This window comes from Panicum virgatum, chromosome 7N (assembly GCF_016808335.1).
Source record: "Panicum virgatum strain AP13 chromosome 7N, P.virgatum_v5, whole genome shotgun sequence".
NCBI classification, from domain to species: Eukaryota; Viridiplantae; Streptophyta; class Magnoliopsida; order Poales; family Poaceae; genus Panicum; species Panicum virgatum.
Window position 1 is genome coordinate 33,548,408 of NC_053151.1, and position 18,801 is coordinate 33,567,208.

An 18,801-nucleotide genomic window follows, 5' to 3' on the forward strand; every position below is an offset into this window, starting at 1 on the left:
TTTGTTTACTCGAGATTCAACATTTGAAGCTTTGTTTGCGGGCTATCTGGGAGCAACCGGTCTGACCGGTCTGAAATCGTCCACTCCAGCCCGACCGGTCTGACCGGTCAGACCGGTCTGATCCAGTGAAACTGCTATTTGCAAGGTTTCTCGCTATTGCTTTCGTTTCGCTTCCTAGGGCGTTTTGCTTAGAGATAGCTAGTCCATAGCTACTCTCTCATATGCTAGGTTTGGGGGTTTGTGGTGATTTTCGGGATATAGGCCGATGGATCGATTTCGAGAGAAATTTTGATCGGCTCCCATTCACCCCCTCTGGTCGCCAGTTTCGGTACCTAGACAGAATCTCTCCAATTGAAAAAAAAACCGTCGGCCTCATTTTGCGTGGAAAAGTTTCGAAAAAAGTGACCAAGCACCAAACTGGACACTGGACAGGGTGAAACTGAGAACAGATCAAATATGGACAAGTAACCGTCTTTTGCCTTTTTTTTGTTTTCACCCAAATACAGAACAGCTCGAATACAAATATAAGGCGAGCACGAGCTGAATTCCAATTCCCAACTAGTAATACATCAAAAACGGCCGCCGCTTCCATGGCTGGCTGGCGACCACCGGGGCCACCTCACCAGCACGGCGGCGGCGGGTGGTAGTGGTAGTAATTGTGGTACCACCACCAGTCCGGCAGCGGCTCCGGCTTCTTCTCCTCGGGCTTCTTCTCCGCCGGCTTCACCTCCTCCACCTTGAGGATCTCGGCGTGCCCGATCTTCTTGCGCAGGCACTGGACGAGGCCGACGGTGTCGACGCCGTCGCCGACCACCTCCAGCTGGTCCCTGCCGTCGCCGGTAACCCCCATCGAGCTCACCCCTGCACGCACACGCACGCACCGTCAGCACCGGACGGGGACAAGGTAGAGCGCGATGAACGAACAACGGGTAGAATATAACGCAGAGCTTGTGCGCGCGTACCGTCCGCTCTGGCGACCAGCGCCATGGCCTTGGACCGGGTCTTCTCGCTCGCCAGGCTCACCCTGATCACGATCTTTTGCTGCATGCGGGCGGCCAAAACAAGGTCGGGTCAGCACGGCTCATCATCTTATCTTTCGCGGCGGCAGAGCGCGGAACAGAACAAGGGACACGGGGAGCTGAAGAGCTGCCGAGAAGAGGGCCAGGCCGCTGGCGGCTGGCGAGGTTACCTTGGTCATGGCGTGCCGCCGCTGAGAAGGATCCGGCCAGTCGGCGCGGAGGCTGACGCCGGATGGCTGCTGGATTGATTGGTTGGCTGATCGAGCACTCTGGTGTGCGATCGATGCTAGCCTGCAGATGCAGCCAGGCAGGCAAGCAGAAGCAGCAGCTGCCTCTTGTGGCTTGCTGGATTGTGAAGGGAGCTGGGCGCGCGGGGTATATATAGGCGGCGGGCGACATGGCAGGTCAGGGCCTGACGCGGGCAGACGAGCCTTGGTAAGAAGATTCAGCGGCTGGCTGAGCTGAGCTTCCGGGTGGGCCGTGGGCGAGGGGGACTGGCTGGACCCCACGCGCTCCGTGTCGTCGGAGCCGGGTCCGTCTTCGGTTCCTCGAACGAATCAGAGCACAACGACTCGACCCGAGCCAGTTGAGTCGTGCACCGAGACACTGAGGCCATGTATGTTTAGTTCCTGGAAAATTTTGGATTTGAATATTGTAGCATTTTTGTTGTTAGTCGACAATTAATATTTAATCATAGACTAATTAGGTTTAAAAGATTCGTCTCGTCATTTACAATTGAACTGTGCAATTAGTTATTTTTTCAATTATATTTAATACTTCATACATGTGTTTAAAATTTTTTTCAATTATATTTAATACTTCATACATGTGTTTAAAAATTTAATGTGACGGATACTGTAGAAAAATTTTTAGAATCTAAACAGGATCTGACCGGACGAACGTGGTAGTAGGGGCCTAGGGGGTAGACCGAGTCGAGGCAACGGAGTGACTAGTGAGATGACCGCTATCGCCGGTGCCATTTTTCCCCCACGAGGAAACCGAGTTGCCAGGAACGAGATTGTCTGATGACTCTGATCTGATGCAATCCTTTAGCGAGAACTCAAATGTTACTGTAAAGTTCATTCAAATTTTGTTGAACGTAAATTCTTTTTTTTTTTGAAAATTGCTTCATTGGGAACGAGATCGCGACTGCAGTTCCCCATCCTGCCCATGTCCGTCCGTCCATCGACCGGCAACGTACGTGTCGGGTTCACGCGCGTGGGAAGGTCCAGAGTTCAAACTAAACCACTTGCAGGATTTGAAAGCGCCTGGTGGTGTGAGCACGCGTGGTTCAACGAGCGGTCCCACTGCAGTCCTGCCTCGCGTCACCGGGGCAGAAGCTAGAAAGGATCAAAGGCAGCAGGGAGCATCAACATGAACAAGGCAGGCTCCAGCGATCAGGGCGGATCTAGAATCCAAGTAGAGGGGAATGACTTGTTAGGTTGATCTCCTTCCTAATAGGCCCAACGGCCTATTAGGCCCTTAATCCGCGCCCTGATCGGGGGCGTCCAACCCTTAATGGTTGGTGGGCCCCCGTTGCACTGCGCTATAAAGAAAGGTGGAGGCCGGCGGCACACGGAACGAGGTTCACCAGTGCGCCGCCAAACCCACCGAAAACCCTAGCCGATCTGAGGGAGCGCAGGAGCAACGGGAAGCTGCCGCCTCTGCTTCACTGGCGTTTCCTCCGCTGCAGCCGACTCTCTCCCGCCGTCGCCGCCACCGTCCTCGACACCGTCGGCCCGGCGTCGACCTCTCTGCTTCACTCGTCGCCGCCCTTGAGCGGATCTCCATCAACGAACCCGAGATGGCCGCTGGATCGAGCTCAAGCGCTGGTGGTGATGGTCTCTCTCTCTACTCTCACACTGTGTTCCTTCCTATACTGTCTATGCAATAGAACTAGAGACTTTTGCACTTGATGCAAAGAAAAGAAAGAAATACTACTCGATTTATGCACTGTGTCGATCCTAACAGCTTAACAATGGTATCAGACGCCTACACATGTGTAGATCGAGGTCAGAAAAGATAGTTTCGAGTGCGAATCGAAACAACAGTCAAAGAAAACCAACTCGATCTCGGATCGAAAAGTTTCAAACCCCATCATTCGAACTCGAATCGATAGAATCAAAGAAGAACAGATCGAATCGATGTCAAATCGATCTCAACAGTCAAACCCTAACCCTAACCCTAACCCTAGAGATCAAAGGGTGCGGGACTTACCTGGTCCGCGCGCCACGCCGTCGCCAGTGCGTGTGACGCACCTGCGCCGCCGTTCGCCGGACTTCGCGGCACAGTGGAGCCGCCCGCTCGCTGCTCCGGGACACCGGGGTCACGTGTGCGGGGCTCGAAAGCGTGGCTCCGTCCACGGCCGGCTCGACGGCGGCGCGCTCACCCTCTGGCGAGCGCGCGCGCCGGCGAGCATTCCGCGACGGCACCGTCCCGCTCGCTCCCCCAGGCCACCATGGCCAGTGGCCGTCGCCGCCGCGTAGTGTGGAGAGAGAAGGGGGAGGAGGGAATGACGCTAGGGTTTGGGGCGCGGCGACGGCGACGCGGTTTTGTTCTGGCGAAAACCGCGGACGTCCGTCAGATCGAGATCAACGGCCGCGAGAGCGTCTCGCTTTCTGGGCCGGCAAGCGGCCCAAGCGGGCGGGGGAGGGGACGCCGCGGCGGGCCGTTTCGGCGGCCTGGCCGTTGGCTGTCGGGCCTAGGGCCCAAGGAAGGGTGGCCGAGCAGGCCGTGGGCTGGTTTTGCTCCTGGGCTGCTGAACAGTGTTTTTCGTTTTATTGTTTTTCTATTTTTCCAGAAGCAATTTCAATAGTTCTTTTAATAGTTTTGATTATAGTTTGATCTCGATTCAATTTCGCACCAACGTGTTTATTGTTTAGAGATAAAAGTTTATAGTTTTACTTCTGGAAATAGAAATTCCTACATGTTTCCGCTGCTAAGTTTATATAGTTGCTTTTATACTTTAATTCGAACCAACGAGACAATTAAAGTTTAAGAGCATGGTTAAAAGGTTATTTTTGAGGATTATGGTATTGTTAATTTTCTGACCAACGTTGTTAATTACAATACTGTAATTTCATAGTTCTTGTGCATTTATTTCTATTTCTGCCCAACGGTGATATAGATTTAATTGCATAAACAGTTGTATGTTCTATTTTGACCAACGTTGGAATTTTACATACAATTATTGTTATTATGTTCTCACTATTTTTTGAAATTTTCAGCGGGGATGAACTTGATGGGATTCATCAGTCACATCCCGACTCTAAAAGGAGACAACTATGGTGAATGGATCAAGAAGGTTGATCTTGCTTTCGTCTGTGGAGAAGTGGATGAGATAATCACCACTCCAAAGCCCACTGAGCCACCGGCTCCAGTGAGAGAAGATTCTGACACTAATGCTGAGTGGCAAAAAAAGCAAAGGGACTATGCTCCCTTACAGATGGCTTATGATCTCGAAAAGACAAAGTGGAATAACGCCAACAAGAAATGTGTGGCAGTTATAAAGAACACAATTGATCCTAATATTTTGGGTTCAATTGGAGAGTGTGATTCAGCTGCTGAGTACCTTGCAAAGATAAAGAATCAGTTTACTGGTTCTTCAAAGACATATGCCACACAAATCATAGAGCAGTTGGTGACAAAGAGGTACTATGGCAATGCCGGTACCATAAGAGATCATATCATGGGGATGTGCGCCTTGAACTCCAAGCTCAAACCAATGAACTTGGATCTCAAGGAAGAGTTTATGGTGCACCTGGTGTTCGCCTCTCTGCCAAAAGAGTTTGCAACATTCGTTGTAAACTATAACTCACAGCCAGAGAAGTGGAACATGGAAAAGGCAATTGCCATGTGTGCATAAGAGGAAGATAGACTCAAGAAACAGAATGGTGGGTCTGTCAATTTTGTACATAATAACAAGAAAAGGCCTTTTCATGCTGCTTCTTCCTCTAAAGCTAAAGACAAAGCCCCTATGCCACAGAAGTATCAGCAACAGCGTCCTCCAGCTCAAGATGAGTGCTTCCACTGCTATGACAAGGGGCATCGTAAAGCAGATTGTCCCAACTACTTAAAGATGATAATGGCAAAGATGATAATCGAGCCTGAGCCCATCCCCCATGAAGAACCCATGGTTACAGCCCAAAGTTTTTTTTTTGAATAATACAGCCCAAAGTTACTATCCATAGGAAATCGAATGGGTTCTATCCACACCAAGTACGCACCAAACTGTTGGAGAGTTGAGCCCAAACCGAATCAATTTAATTTAGTGGCCGGCCTGTGTAGCACCAGACTAAATGATCCCAAAATGAAATCCAAATTATTAAAACTAGGAAGGCCACCCGCGCATTTGCGCGGCTAGATGTTCCTATTTGTAACATTACTTTTTTTAATTGTTTCTATTTATTACTTGTGCTGCTAGATGTAAGTATCTATTAGGTTACAACCTTTTTTATTTTGGCTCTCATAAAGCAATATGTTTTTTAGGAAAATCAAGATGTGTTAAAGAGTTACCTCAATTTTCATGAGCCATTTTGTCTCCATATAATAATTAGATTTATTTTTTCACATTCCCTCAAGTTTTGAGATTGTTCTAAGTTTGTTGTTTTAACGTTGATTACATAATAATTTTGAGGTTTTGAGTGTGAATATATTAATATATATAAGTAATTTTTTACTTGTAATTTTATAAAAGTTTACCTTTTATAGTGTTTTGATATTTTTAGATAAAAGTAGTACTCAAAGACTCAAAGTTGTGTTTTGAGAATCAAATTGTATTTTTTATACTCCCTCTAGGTTTGAATTAGATATCATTTTGAGATAGTTCCAAGTTTGTTTTTTAATGTCAATTTAAAATTATTTAATTTCATTAAAGTGTATTGTTGTAGTAATCAAAGTTATGAGGATTGTGTCGACACCAAAATATTTTTTTGACTTGTAGGTAGTATTACCCCTAATCCATCACCCTCTCCTTCTCCTCCTTCGCATGGCCACCCCTGTATCGGCGTGTGTTCTGGCGTCTCCTTCGCTCTCGGCCCCCTCCGCCTCCCGGCGCCACCTCCACCCCTGCCCCCATCACCTACTTCCCAGCGCAACCTGCGCTGCCGGTGCTCTTCGCACTTGCTTGGATTAATACTTTCTGTTATGTTATTGTAATTTGGGTTTGTATCGTTTCATTAAGGTTCTATTTTAATTAAGGAAATATTTTATTATATAAACAAACTTGTATACTGTTGGTACATACAGTCGATGTGAAGATAAGTTGTGTAGTAACAACAAAAAATATGAGTTCTGATGTGCATACCACAGACTGACCCAATGGAGCTTAATTGAATATTTGGTAATCTGCACCTTCTTGCCCAGCCTTTTGAGATCTTGCTTAAACAACATAATATGTATGAGTTAGTACTAACTATTCTGGAGTAGCAGCTCATGATAGTTTATAGTAATCACTAAGAAAATATCCTTTGCCCCGCAACTGAAAAGACAGCATAAGCAAAGTTACCATGCTTGGGTTATTTAGGGTAGGTAGAGGCGGATGCTGTCGGAACGACGAAAATGTATCAGATTAGTCTGAATTTTCAACGTTGTGAGCATCAGGTGTTCATGAAAATATAATGTTTTTATTAGAACCAAGAAAGACAAATGAATGATAAACCATGAAAAGTGCTGGTCATTTGATCCAACGTGCTTACCTTTGAGGCTTTGACTGTATCTGTTGTAACTCCCTACTCATGGCTTTTGGAGTTGTGAATATTGAACTTATTTATGCTGCAATAATTAGCATAGCTGGCTAGGGCCCAACGCACAACTTCCTGTGCGAGCGGAGATGCTTCAGGGGGCTGCATGACGTGCACACGCGTTTAGTCGTTGATGATGCCTTTGAAGCTTCAAAATTGCAACACCTCCTTGATCCGATCCTGTGCTAGCCACTTGCGCTCACGATTAATTGTTGCGTTATCCTAATGATCCCCCCTCCCTCTCTCTCATGATCTCATGATCTCATCCCTGCAGCAATCTTGATTGATGTTGGAGAACCTAGCTGCCATGAATGATCTAGTACAGATTTCTGGCTATTTGCTGAAACTCTGCTTCCGCATTGTTTGTTGCACTGAACCTAATTAGATATCACCTTGCAGTTCTTCGTTCTCTAGAGAGAGCTCGAGTTACATCATCGGCGGTTCGTCATCATGCTAGCTTCTCCGGAGCTTGTTCGCATCCGGTGGCTACTACGTCAGCTTCCCGGAGTCCTTGAGGGTGATGGTTTGCTACTCTTAAGCCTGGGCTGGCTGCCCGGTACAACTTCCGCAGCTGTAAATTTTATATGATGCGATCACCGGCCGGACGCACTGATAATGGCAACGACGTCTCTTTGCATGACGCGTGGGAACCCGGCCTTGGAAGCTCTTCCTGCTGTTATGATCTGCTTGCTTTGCATCACGATCCATGATTACCTAGTGTTTGATAGATTCTATTCCAACATGATAAAGTAATCATTTATTTCCATATTTGATGTTTTGTTATATCTCCTGGAGTCCTCCTGGTCAATTCAAATATACGACATCATCTATCTCGCCATATCTAATACATAGGATATTCTATTTTGATCCATTCAAATATACAGTATCTCTTGGAGTCCTAGTGAACTCAAACACGTACATGATCTATCTCTCTATATCTAATACATAGGATATTCTATAATGACTCCATTAAAATATACATGATAATCTATGTTGCCATCATATCACAAATCAATCTCAATCATACCCATAAAAAAACAATGGTTGTTATTTTTTCTAATTTCTATGATTAACATGGTAATTTCTAAGCCTTGAGAGAGATCATGGAGACTCCTTTTGTTGGCTAAATACTAAGATCTCGCTTGATTAAGTTTTACTACTATTCTTCATATAAATATTTTTATTTTCCTTCTAGTCTGATTGAATAGGTGTTTATTATTTAATTTTCTAATTAATAGTATATGTTTCTAATTTGTACATACATGAATGATACTTTAGATTAATTTTCCATAATGGCCCTTGGATTTATTTTTAGTTAGGTGTAAGATATTTACATTAATATTTATCATAATGGTAGTGGGGTAATTTCTATTTTTTTTATTAATGTGAGTAATTTATAAGCTCTGAGAGTGAAGATGGAGATCATCTATTTTGATATTGTTGCTTGCCCCCACTCCACCAAACTATGTTCTCACGATGTCTTTGGACATATAGGCCAGCATGTCGAGCTTGGTGTAATGGTGTGTGGAATATAGATTGAGTCCACAACCCACCAACATGGTGTTGCTCCGTTGATGCCGATGAACTCAGCTTTAGAAGTATGCTCATCTCCATGGCAGCAGGTTCTCAATCTGTTAATGCTCCTTAAGTTCATTTGAGACAATAAGTGCATTGACATATACAGCAGTGCTGCGGTTGAAGGTCGAGACTTTTGAGGCCGTGCTTCTACTGCATGTCTATGTGCTTGGTTTTTAGATGATGAACTCATGATTCTTGCTGAGATTGGAGAGTCATCATCATCACAATGGATGCCCATGGCAGTGGCTTTAGGCTGTGTTTAGATCCCAAAATTTTACATCCAAAAAGGTCATACTGAATATTTGGACACATGCATGGAGTATTAAATAAAATCTATTTACAAAATTTTTTGCACGGATGGGTTGTAAATTGTGAGATGAATCTAATGAGCCTACTTAATCTATGATTCGCAATAGTGATGCTACAATAACAATTCACTAATTATGGATTAATTAGACTCATTAGATTCGTCTCGAGATTTACAACCCATTCGTGCAAAAAGTTTTATAAATAGATTTTATTTAATACTCTAAATTAGCAAGATTCCCTTTCAAAATTGTTTGGCAAAGTGATCTAAACACACCCTTAATTTTATTGCTGCTCCTCATCATCCTTCGGTGTCGTCTCATGAATCAACATATTCCTCCTTGACATGGGAGTTCGAGCTCTCATGGCATTCCGTGTGGGATTATTTTTCTCTTTTAAGACGCTACAACACTAAATATATCGCATCATTTAGCATGTACAATTTTTTTATTTTTTTAGATTTAATTATTTATTTAACGGTAATGGTGTATTATATTTATTTACGTGCGTAAGGGTAGCTCGTAGCATACCAGGATATACGGTTTTGGATTTAATTATTTATCTAATGGCAAAGGTGGGTTATATTTATTTATGTTTAAGGATATTTTGGGCTAATATTTAAGGTAATGGCAGTGGTGGGTAATTTATAAACATGTATATGGATATTTTAGGTTAATTTTTTCGTAATGGCAGTTGTGGATAATTTACCTTTTTTTCGATTAATGTGGGAATTTCTAGGCCATGAGAGCGAACGTGCAGGCTCCGTTTGTTGGCCAAATAATAAGATAACATTATGTTTCTCATCTCTTCCTCTCTATTTGGTACTCATAGCTCGTAGCATGTACTAAAATTTTTATTTTTTTGGATTTAAGTATTTATTTAACGGTAATGGTGTATTATATTTATTTACGTGTGTAAGGGTAGCTCGTAGCATACCAGGGTATACGGTTTTGGATTTAATTATTTATCTAATGGCAAAGGTGGGTTATATTTATTTATGTTTAAGGATATTTTAGGCTAATATTTAACGTAATGATAGTGGTGGGTAATTTATAAACATGTATATGGATATTTTAGGCTAATTTTTTCGTAATGGCAGTGGTGGGTAATTTTAATTTTTTTCTCTGATTAACGTGGGAATTTCTAGACCTTGAGAGCGAACGTGGAGGCTATGTTTGTTGGCCAAATAATAAAGTAACAAGGCACATAGCCCGCGCATTTGCGCGGCTAGTATTGAAAATTTAAAAATTTGCATGTCGTTGTATTCTTACTTAAAGATTATACTATTTTTTACTATGATTAATCATGTTCATTATCGTAAATTATGTCTTATTGTTGGTTAAAACAATTCAAATATGATCTACCTATAATTACAATTTGATTTGTTTAGCTTCAATAATATTATGCATATAATTATTGTTATTTTCGTTTTATTTTGATTTATTATTGTTAGCTTTAGTTTTTATTAATGGTATATGTTTATAACTGATACATAGCTAAATGATATTTTATATTTAATTTTTCATAATGGCATTGGTGGGTGATTTTTAATTAGGCACTGGGGTATTTTAGGCTAATTTTTATCATAATAGCAGTGGTGGTTAATTTTTATTTTTCTATTTTTCTTCGATTAACGTGAGAATTTCTGGACCTTGAGAGTGAACGTGGAGGCTCTGTTTGTTGGCCAATAATAAAATAAAAGATAGATTGTTACCACCCAAATCATTAGCAGAGCTACATGCAAACTTCCTGCCAATCTATCGAACCGTTGATACGCTGTGGAATATGAGTGCATGTGGCGGGCATCAAGCTCTGACTTGGCTACTTCAGTGTCATGTCATGTCACATCTCCTTTCTAATCGTGAGTTCGTGAATCGTGACCTCCGTATTGTGTTTGTGTTCTTCAAAAGTCTTCCCCAAGATTGTTGTTGCCTGACTGCTACTCTGACTCGTTTGCTCAAAAGTAATTTTAGACGGGGAAACAGCAGAAAACACACAAAAAAAGAAGGATTAGGTAAATAATTTTCTGACTATGCACTCAATTCTTGACAGTACGAACGTGATTGCAGTTATCTAGCTAAGATAGCTGGAACTACCAAATTGTAACACTGAATGTGTATATGAGATTAGTTTCCGAAGAAAATTTGTGTCCGGGATCATTTCAGTACGTAAGCAGTCATGACTCAAGAGCACTTCTACTCAATTTATCAGATAGGAAGTTGGCAACAGGCCGGTAGTAGTAACCGTTAATTACATGATGGGTCAGCCGCCGGGCTCCTCGACGACGACCATCGACGGCGGGTGGTGGTGGCAGTAGTACTAACCGTGGTAGCATTCATCTGGCGGCGGCTCCACGTCCTCCTGCGGTCATCAGGTGGTGCGCGGTATAGTTTTCCATCAGGCCCGTGGGCCGTGGGCCGGCCCGAAGCACGAGAATTGGGTCCGGTACACAGCCCGGCCCGGCACGGAGGTAAACGGGCCCGGGCCGGCCCGGCACGGGCGTCGTACCGTGCCTGGGCCGCGCCTCAGGCACGTGGGCCGGCCCGGCCCGGCACGGTTAGTGTCCGGCCCGACTCGGCACGTGGGCCGGCCCGTGAGCACGAAGCCCACGAAGCCCGCCAGCCCGAGCCGGCCGGCCACATAAGGGGGAGGGGGCGGCCGCGGGCGCTGGTAACCCTAGCCCCCCTCCATTCCCCGCCCTGGCTTCTCCGTGGCTCCGCCTCGTCTCCTCCGCGCTCCACCTCCCCCGCTCCTCGCCAGATCCGCTCCACGCCTCCACCCCGAGTCCCCGACCTCCACCGTCCACCCCACCGCTCCGGCGTAGATCCGTCGCTCTCCGACCCCCTCCTGTCGCGCGGATCGCCGGTAACCCTAGGCCCCTGCATTCCCCGCCCGCCTGGCCGCCGCCTCGTCTCCTCCTCCTCTCCGCCTCCCCCGCTCCTCGCCAGATCCGCTCCACCCCGACCTGCGCCCCACCTCTCCCGCGTAGATCCGCCGCTCTCCGACCTCCTCCGCCTCTCCTCGGATAGATCCGCCGCTCCAGTGGACCTCCTCCGACTCTGCTCGGTCAGATCCGCCGCTCCCCTCAGGCCCTCACCTCCTCCCCTCTCCTTTTTTCTACTTCTTCCTCACGAATCCTCCTCTCGCCTCTTTGCGAGTCTGTGTGGCCTGCAACTCCGGTGAGGGCGTCGACGGCAACTTCGGTCTTCGGTGCTCCGGCAAAAGGTAAGTCAGAACTCGCCTTTCTTCTCATTCTTCCTCACGAATCCCCCTCACAGTCTCTCCTCCTTGTGCAGGCCGTGAGGGACCGAAGACCGGCGATGGCCGCCGACGACTCCTACAACAATGAGTTGCGGTCGATGGGCTTTCGCGGAGATGATGAGGATGACCTGTCTGCGGATGCCGCTGAGTTGTTTGGGAGCAATGCTGCCATCGACCTGGATCCAGAAGGCCTTCCTCAGGGGACGGCCGCTGGATCTGGCACTGGCAGCGCGAGCACCGCCGCTGCCACTGAGTCTGGCTCGACCAGGAAGAGGAGGGCGTCCACCTCCAAGGTCTGGAAAGACTTTGATGAGATCTATGAGGTAATTGATGGTAAGGAACGTCGAACTGGTGCTAGATGCAAGCATTGCAAGAAAAACCTCACTGGTAAATCAACCCATGGTACTGGTCACTTGAAGCGGCACATTCCTATATGCCCTGTTTTGAAATCTCGTAATGCCATGACTCAAACTCAACTTAAGTTTAATCCTGATGGCTCTGTGCACCTTTGGGAGTACAAACCAGAAGTAGCTCGTACTGAGTTGTGTAGGTTAATTGCTCGTCTTGACCTGCCTATTTGCATTGGTGAGTCTGATGCTTTTGAAGAGTACATTACTACTGCTCATAATCCTAAATTTGCTAAGGTGTCTAGGCAAACAACCACTAGAGATTTTGCCAAGTACTTCACTGAACGTCGTGCTCAGCTTGTTGAGTGCTTGAAGTCTGTATCCTCTGTTGCTCTTACTTCTGATATCTGGTCTGGCAATGCTAAGGAGGATTACCTTAGTGTGGTTGCTCATTTTGTGAATGCTGATTGGCAAATAGAGAAAAGGATCTTAGGTCTCAGATTGATTGATGTGTCTCACAATGCTGAGAATATTGCTGAGCGTATTACTTCTGTTATTGCTGATTATGGGTTAACTGATAAAATCTTTGCTGTTACACTAGACAATGCTGCTGCTAACACTAGGGCTATTAATCAACTTAATCCTGTTTTGTCTGGTTATGTTGGTAGCTTGTTCCTGCATCAAAGATGTGCTTGTCATATCATAAATCTTATTGTTAAGGCTGGTCTTGAAGTGTTTAAGCCAATGCTTGGTGCATTTAGATCTGCTATATCATTTCTAAACTCATCTAACCAGCGCATTGCTGCATACAAGTCATATTGCATTGCTGTTGGTGAAAGACCTCGCAAGTTTGGCTTGGATATGGATGTGAGATGGAATTCTACCTATCTTATGTTAAAACATCTCCTGCCCCATAAGGCCACATTCTTTGTTTTCATCACTACTCAGCATCCTTTGGTTGATGGTCAGCCACTCCTGACAGACCAGCACTGGTATGTTGCTGAAATTTTTTTTGAATTCCTTGAACAGTTCTATGATTCCACTGTTGTTATGTCTGGTGTTTATTACCCCACATCTCCATTAATATTGCATCATGTTCTTGAGATAGCTAGCCATCTAAATAATTATGAAAATGATAGAGACTTAAGATCAGTTGTGGTTCCTATGAAAGATAAGTTCTTGCAATACTGGTGTGACATACCCATGCTCTACTCCTTTGCATTTATACTAGACCCTAGGGCTAAGCTGAAAGGTTTCACCAATGTTCTTAGACTTCTATCTCAGCTTAATGGTAATTATTACTCATGCTACTTGACTGAGGTAAGAGCTGAGTTGTCTGTTATTTTTGCTAAGTATGATGAGAAGTTTGGTGGTGTAAGATTGCAAAGGGCTGCCCAACCAGGCCCTACAGGTAAGAGAAAAACTGTTTGGGGAAGAATCTTTGGTGGTGAGTCTTCTTCTTCTGGTTCTAGTTTGTCTGGTACTACTCTTGGTTCTGTTACTAGTCTAAGTAGTCTTGGTTCTGGTTCTACTTCCTCTTTGCATAGAAGAACCTCTGCTAGTGCTCTGTTGCAAGCTGCAACTTCTGGTGCTTCTCTATCATCTGGTTCTGAATTGTCTGCCTACCTGGACAGTGATACTGTTGACCAGTATGATGATGATTTCAATATCTTGAACTGGTGGCATGAGCATAAGCTATCATATCCTGTTCTTTCAATTCTAGCTAGAGATGTAATGACTGTTCCTATTTCAACAATATCATCAGAATCTGCATTTAGTATGACTGGCAGGATTATCGAGGAGCGACGACGCCGTCTGGGCCCTGAGGTCGTGGAGATGTTGGCTCTGATCAAGGACTGGGAGCAAGCCGATGCAAGACTTCAGCATCTCATAGAGGATGAAGAACTTGAAGAATCATTTGAAAACTTTTATCTAGATGTTGAATCTGTATAACTATGTAGTGTGGACTGTGGACTTGAACTTGTAATGAACATTTGAACATTTTGAGCTGGCTGTACTCTTTTCCTTTGTAGGGTTTTGTCCTCACGAGGTGTGGGGTTTTACCTACAAAGGTTTTTAACGAGGCAGCACCCAAAACAGCTCAATAAATTTGTTATCATGAAATGTGCTTCTGTTTTGTGATCTTTTGTGAATTTGAATATTAGATTTGAAATCTTGAAATCATTCTGAGTTGAGAGAGTGGCAGCCTGGTGCAGATGCCTAGCCGGGCTCGGGCTGGCACGGCCCACGAAGCCCGCCTGGCATATCGGGCCGGCCCGGCACACCAAACAGGCCCCCGTGCCGTGCTCGTGCACACAGCTAGGCACGTGGGCCGGCCCGGCCCGGCACGATTAGTTATCCGGGCTAATCGTGCCGGGCCGGATCGTGCTGGGCCAGATCGGGCCCGTGCCGGGTCGGGCCGGGCTCGGCCCGTTGGACAACTATAGTGCGCGGTCATCGTATTCTCCTTGGTCGCCTCGTCCTCCTGCGGCTTGTCCTTCACCTCCTCGACCTGCAGGATCTCAGCGTGGCCGAGCTTCCTGCGCAGGCAGCTGACCAGGCAGGCCGCGTCGACCCCGTCGCCGACCACCTCCAGCTTGTCCCTGTAGTCGCCGGCGATCTCCATGGAGATCACCCCTGCGCTGATGCGCACGCGCAGCCGTTCCTGCACCGTGTCAGTCTACCCACCACCGACGCGTTTCACGTGAGCACTGAGGAGTGAGGACACAAGGACAGCAGAGCAGAATGCGCGCGCACCGTCTGCCCTGGCGGCCAACGCCATGGCTCTGGACCGGCCGGCTCCTCTCGCACGGCATGCTCACCTTGTGCTGCAGCAACGACGACGAAGCAGAAACAAGAAATAAACGCGATCAGTTTGTGGTTGGCTCGCGAAACAGAGCATGCTCACCTTCATTGCCTGCAGCTAGCGCTGCAGGTGGTTTCCCTTCAATCCGGCGACAAAAAAAATCTAGGGGAAGGCAATGCTGCTCCAGTCGCTTGGTTACTGATCTGCCCATCTGTCTGTTTTGCACGCTGCAGCCACCGGTGCAGAATACAACCCGGAGCTTAACTCCGCGTCAGCCGAGCAGAGCAGAGCGTTCTATTCTATAAAGATCATCTACTGTCATTAGTCGAGCAGAGCATCCAACTAGACGCGTTCTTACGGTGGGTGGCGTATGACTCGATGTGATCGGGTCGCATGCCGAGAGCTTCGTCTGGCACGCAGATACTACTGCTGATCGTTGGGTGAGCAGGCGGCGGCGTATTGCCAGACGGGAGTTTCCTGGTCGACATTTTTTGCGGTTGACACCTGCAAGATCCTAGTGGCCAGGGGCCGGACCTCAAAATCCACTTCAGTAGCAGTTGGCAGGTCAAGGTCGATCTTGCTGCTACATACAGGCCATGTGTCTCTCTCTATCAGAAGTACTACTTCTCTATGTGGTTGGACCATGCGTTCTTTTGCGATGCTTGTTTTCAGCACGAATTTCTCCATCTCTTCCCGTCCCTCTGTCCACGGAGGCACGGAGCTCTTATTCACAGGGAACACATTTCCAGGTGCGCTTCTGCAGCTAGTTTGCTTATGAGGTGCCTCCCTTTGTTGGTACCAACGGTTTTCTGGGACCGACTCTGATGTTCTGCGTCTACACACAGTTGGACTGAGTGCGTACACGGTACACCGAGAGAACATCGGCCCTGTATCGTGCTCCGTGCGTCGAGCCGTCGATAGCTTCGTTCCGAGGCCAGGCCGGGTCGGGCATGCTTCTCGGCTGTCGGCTCGCAGGCCCTCAACCCTGCAGCCCCACAGAGAGTTTCGCAGATTGGAATCTGCAGTGGAGGGCCATTTTAATTAGCCACCCATTTGTGAGGAAGATGGGAGCAGCAACCCTGGCTGCGGGGAGAGACGGTGGATCTGTAGCTAGTGATTACATTATGGTTAGTTAAACATAAGCGAAAGCAAACCATATATAGAACCCCGTTTCTGCACAAGCCCACACCACAAACTTGACGACGCACGAAGAAGCTGACGACAGAGATGTGGCAAAAAGGTCAGAAAAGCCGCATGCATGACCGAGTCCAATTAACTTACTGCCAGTAGCTTAGCTTCACAAGATGGTGCAACCGAATGCCGGCGGCTCCTCGCAGCTGAAAACCTGCAGCGGCGTGTGGTGATAAGCCGCCGCGCACAGGCACGGCGCCGGGCACCCGCAGGGCTCCGGCGGCTTCTTCTTCTCCTCGGGCGGCTTCTTGTCCTTGACCTCCTCCACTTTCAGGATATCGGCGTGGCAGCAGACCTTCTTGCGCAGGCGGTGGACGAGGCAGGTGATGTCGATGCCCTCGCCGACCACCTCCAGCCGGTCCTTGAGGTCGCCGGCGATTGCTATCGAGATCACCCCTGCATATATATGTAGCAAACAGTCATCAGCACTTACTCGGAAGTAAGTGTGTGTGTGTATATATATATATATATATATATATATATATATATATATATATATATATATATATATATATATACCGTTCGTTTTGGCGGCCAGCACCATGGCCCGGGCGCGGCTCTTGGCGCTCGGCATGGTCACCTTGATCACAATCTTGTGCTGCAAATTAATTAAATTAAACGACGACGAGCGACGTGAGAAACAAAACGTACGGGAGGATCAGAAACGAACTGTGGGTTGCTTCACTACTACCTTGGCCATCGTTGATTCTCCGACGACGACACTGATCGAGAAGCTGAGGGAATAACTAATAACTGAGCGAGCCTCTCAAGCTAAAGCCACTGGATGATCTGATTGGGCGTGGCTAGCTGACTCTCTACGACGCTGAATCGCCGTTCGCCGATCGTAATCTTTTCCTGCCGGCCGGTGCAGCAACCACACGCACGCAATGCAAGCTGCTAGCTTCGCCTACTAGGACCTTGCGGCCGCGCTCGCGTCTCTGGTGTGGTGGTGTAATATATACGCGCGGCTCCCGGGCCAGAGCTCTTGTTATAGCTAGGATTTGCCGCACGCAGCTAGAGGTAGCTGAACACAGACACAGCTGCTGCGTGTGTCGTCGAGCTGCTGGCTGCTGCTCAGCTCCCAAATGGCCGGGCGGGACGACGGGGATGGTGCTGGAGCCGCGCCAACGGTGGCCCGTATCCGTTCGCTGTCGCGGCGGAGTACCGGGCCAAGTTGTGGGCTGCTGTTCCCCTCCGAATTTAAGGCGCTCGGCCCGGCCGGAGCCGAGACAGTGAGGTCCATGCTCCCTGTCCACAGCAGAGCACGGGACCAGCTAGCTAGCATGCGGCCGGGTCGCCTACTTTTCTACGGAGGCGAGACCGTACCCCGGCGTAGGTCTCCGTCTTTCGCAGTCATGGCTCGACGACGGCCGCCTGGTAGCTAATTATTAGCTGGGGCCGCCGCGGCCATTGCTAGCGGCGGACGAAGAAATCCTGCCCGGTATAGGGTTGCCTACGCACAATGGCGATAAATGGTTGTGGTACTAGCGGATTCGGAGAAAATGGAGCACAAGTTAGAGTCCAGATGAGACAATACTGAAAGTGACTCCAACATTAAGTCAGGTTTCGCTGTGTATAGGTCCTTTTGTATGGGACTAAAGTTGAGTGCTAAATTTTAGAACTTATATCTCTGCTAAAGTTTTTGAGTCTTGTCGAAAGTTTAGCCTATTCTATTAGCACTCCTGTTTAGATGAACTAGGGCTAAAGTTTAACACTTTTAAACATTAGCACTTGGATCAAAATATCTCCATAGTTTGGCAAAAATCTTTTTTAAATTATGGAAAAGTTCCAGCCTTGAACATTTGTAAGTAAATGTCTACAGGCAAGTTCATAGGAACGTAGTATTTAGACTATTAGCAAAGAAACTAAACAAACAGCACAAACGCTGGAAGACGGTTTCTGAAGTCCATCATAAAGTTCGGCAAAGATATGGAGCAGATTGGGTGAATTGCAAAGGTTCCTAATAATGTCAAACCTCATCGTGATGTCACCATCTTCACGTCGTGCACGTGGAACTATCTCGGCCTGACCGTAACTTTCGAGAAAACAAGGCTGTCCTAGCTGCTTTTACCAGGCCTGGTCTGCATGCATGCGCGGCTGGGCTAGTGACGGAGCAAGGATTAAAATCTAACTATGATGAACCTACCGCTACTCATTTGTACAAAAATAAATAATATGATGAAGGTCACAATTCAATAAAAGTATATATAATCATCGAATATGCATAAATTTACTATATATCAGCTCATGAGTCACAATTGTATGAAAATATTAGATATTGGTAAGTAGATGATTAGATGAACATATTGTACTAAAAACATTGAATGAAACTTGTATCAAAATTTACAAACATGGTATAGCAACATGTGCAAGTAGGGTTGAATTAATAGATTGTTTGATTCCATAATCCAACTCTCACCTTTTAATTTTTTTCTCAGTCCTGGTGGCATTTGAAATTGGGCATCACCGACGGTTACGGCGGCTGCAGCGCCATCAGGTTCTTGAGGAGGATTAGCCGGCTCCGTTTCCATGCCATCACGTGAGGCGCCTTT

The 18,801-nt window shown here is 46.7% G+C and overlaps 3 protein-coding genes across 3 annotated transcripts; all 3 read right to left on the bottom strand.

Moving 5' to 3' along the window:
- Positions 1-440: 440 nt before the first annotated feature.
- Positions 441-1,376, bottom strand: LOC120680545 (heavy metal-associated isoprenylated plant protein 16-like). Its single transcript, XM_039962041.1, has 3 exons — positions 1,190-1,376; positions 963-1,041; positions 441-861 (listed from the first exon to the last, which is right to left on the bottom strand). The coding sequence occupies exons 1-3, from the start codon at positions 1,196-1,198 to the stop codon at positions 620-622; spliced, it is 330 nt and encodes a 109-aa protein (XP_039817975.1). The 5' UTR covers positions 1,199-1,376; the 3' UTR covers positions 441-619.
- A 9,437-nt stretch (positions 1,377-10,813) lies between these two features.
- On the bottom strand, positions 10,814-16,160 carry LOC120683280. Its single transcript, XM_039965349.1, has 4 exons — positions 15,161-16,160; positions 15,010-15,080; positions 14,708-14,932; positions 10,814-11,030 (listed from the first exon to the last, which is right to left on the bottom strand). The coding sequence occupies exons 1-4, from the start codon at positions 15,267-15,269 to the stop codon at positions 10,980-10,982; spliced, it is 456 nt and encodes a 151-aa protein (XP_039821283.1). The 5' UTR covers positions 15,270-16,160; the 3' UTR covers positions 10,814-10,979.
- A 3-nt stretch (positions 16,161-16,163) lies between these two features.
- On the bottom strand, positions 16,164-17,362 carry LOC120683281 (heavy metal-associated isoprenylated plant protein 47-like). Its single transcript, XM_039965350.1, has 3 exons — positions 16,941-17,362; positions 16,769-16,847; positions 16,164-16,645 (listed from the first exon to the last, which is right to left on the bottom strand). Exons 1-3 carry the CDS (start codon positions 16,947-16,949, stop codon positions 16,356-16,358), a joined length of 378 nt encoding a protein of 125 aa, XP_039821284.1. The 5' UTR covers positions 16,950-17,362; the 3' UTR covers positions 16,164-16,355.
- Positions 17,363-18,801: the final 1,439 nt, after the last annotated feature.

Coding starts and splice junctions, on each gene's coding strand:
- LOC120680545 (XM_039962041.1), bottom strand. Junction 862..962: donor GCTGGTCGCCAGAGCGGACG/GTACGCGCGCAC, acceptor GTGTGCGTGCAG/GGGTGAGCTCGATGGGGGTT.
- LOC120683281 (XM_039965350.1), bottom strand. Junction 16,646..16,768: donor GCTGGCCGCCAAAACGAACG/GTATATATATAT, acceptor ATATATATGCAG/GGGTGATCTCGATAGCAATC.
- LOC120683280 (XM_039965349.1), bottom strand. CDS start 15,269: ATGGGCAGATCAGTAACCAAGCGACTGGAGCAGCATTGCCTTCCCCTA. Junction 15,081..15,160: donor GCTAGCTGCAGGCAATGAAG/GTGAGCATGCTC, acceptor TCGTTGCTGCAG/CACAAGGTGAGCATGCCGTG. Junction 14,933..15,009: donor GTTGGCCGCCAGGGCAGACG/GTGCGCGCGCAT, acceptor GGTGGTGGGTAG/ACTGACACGGTGCAGGAACG.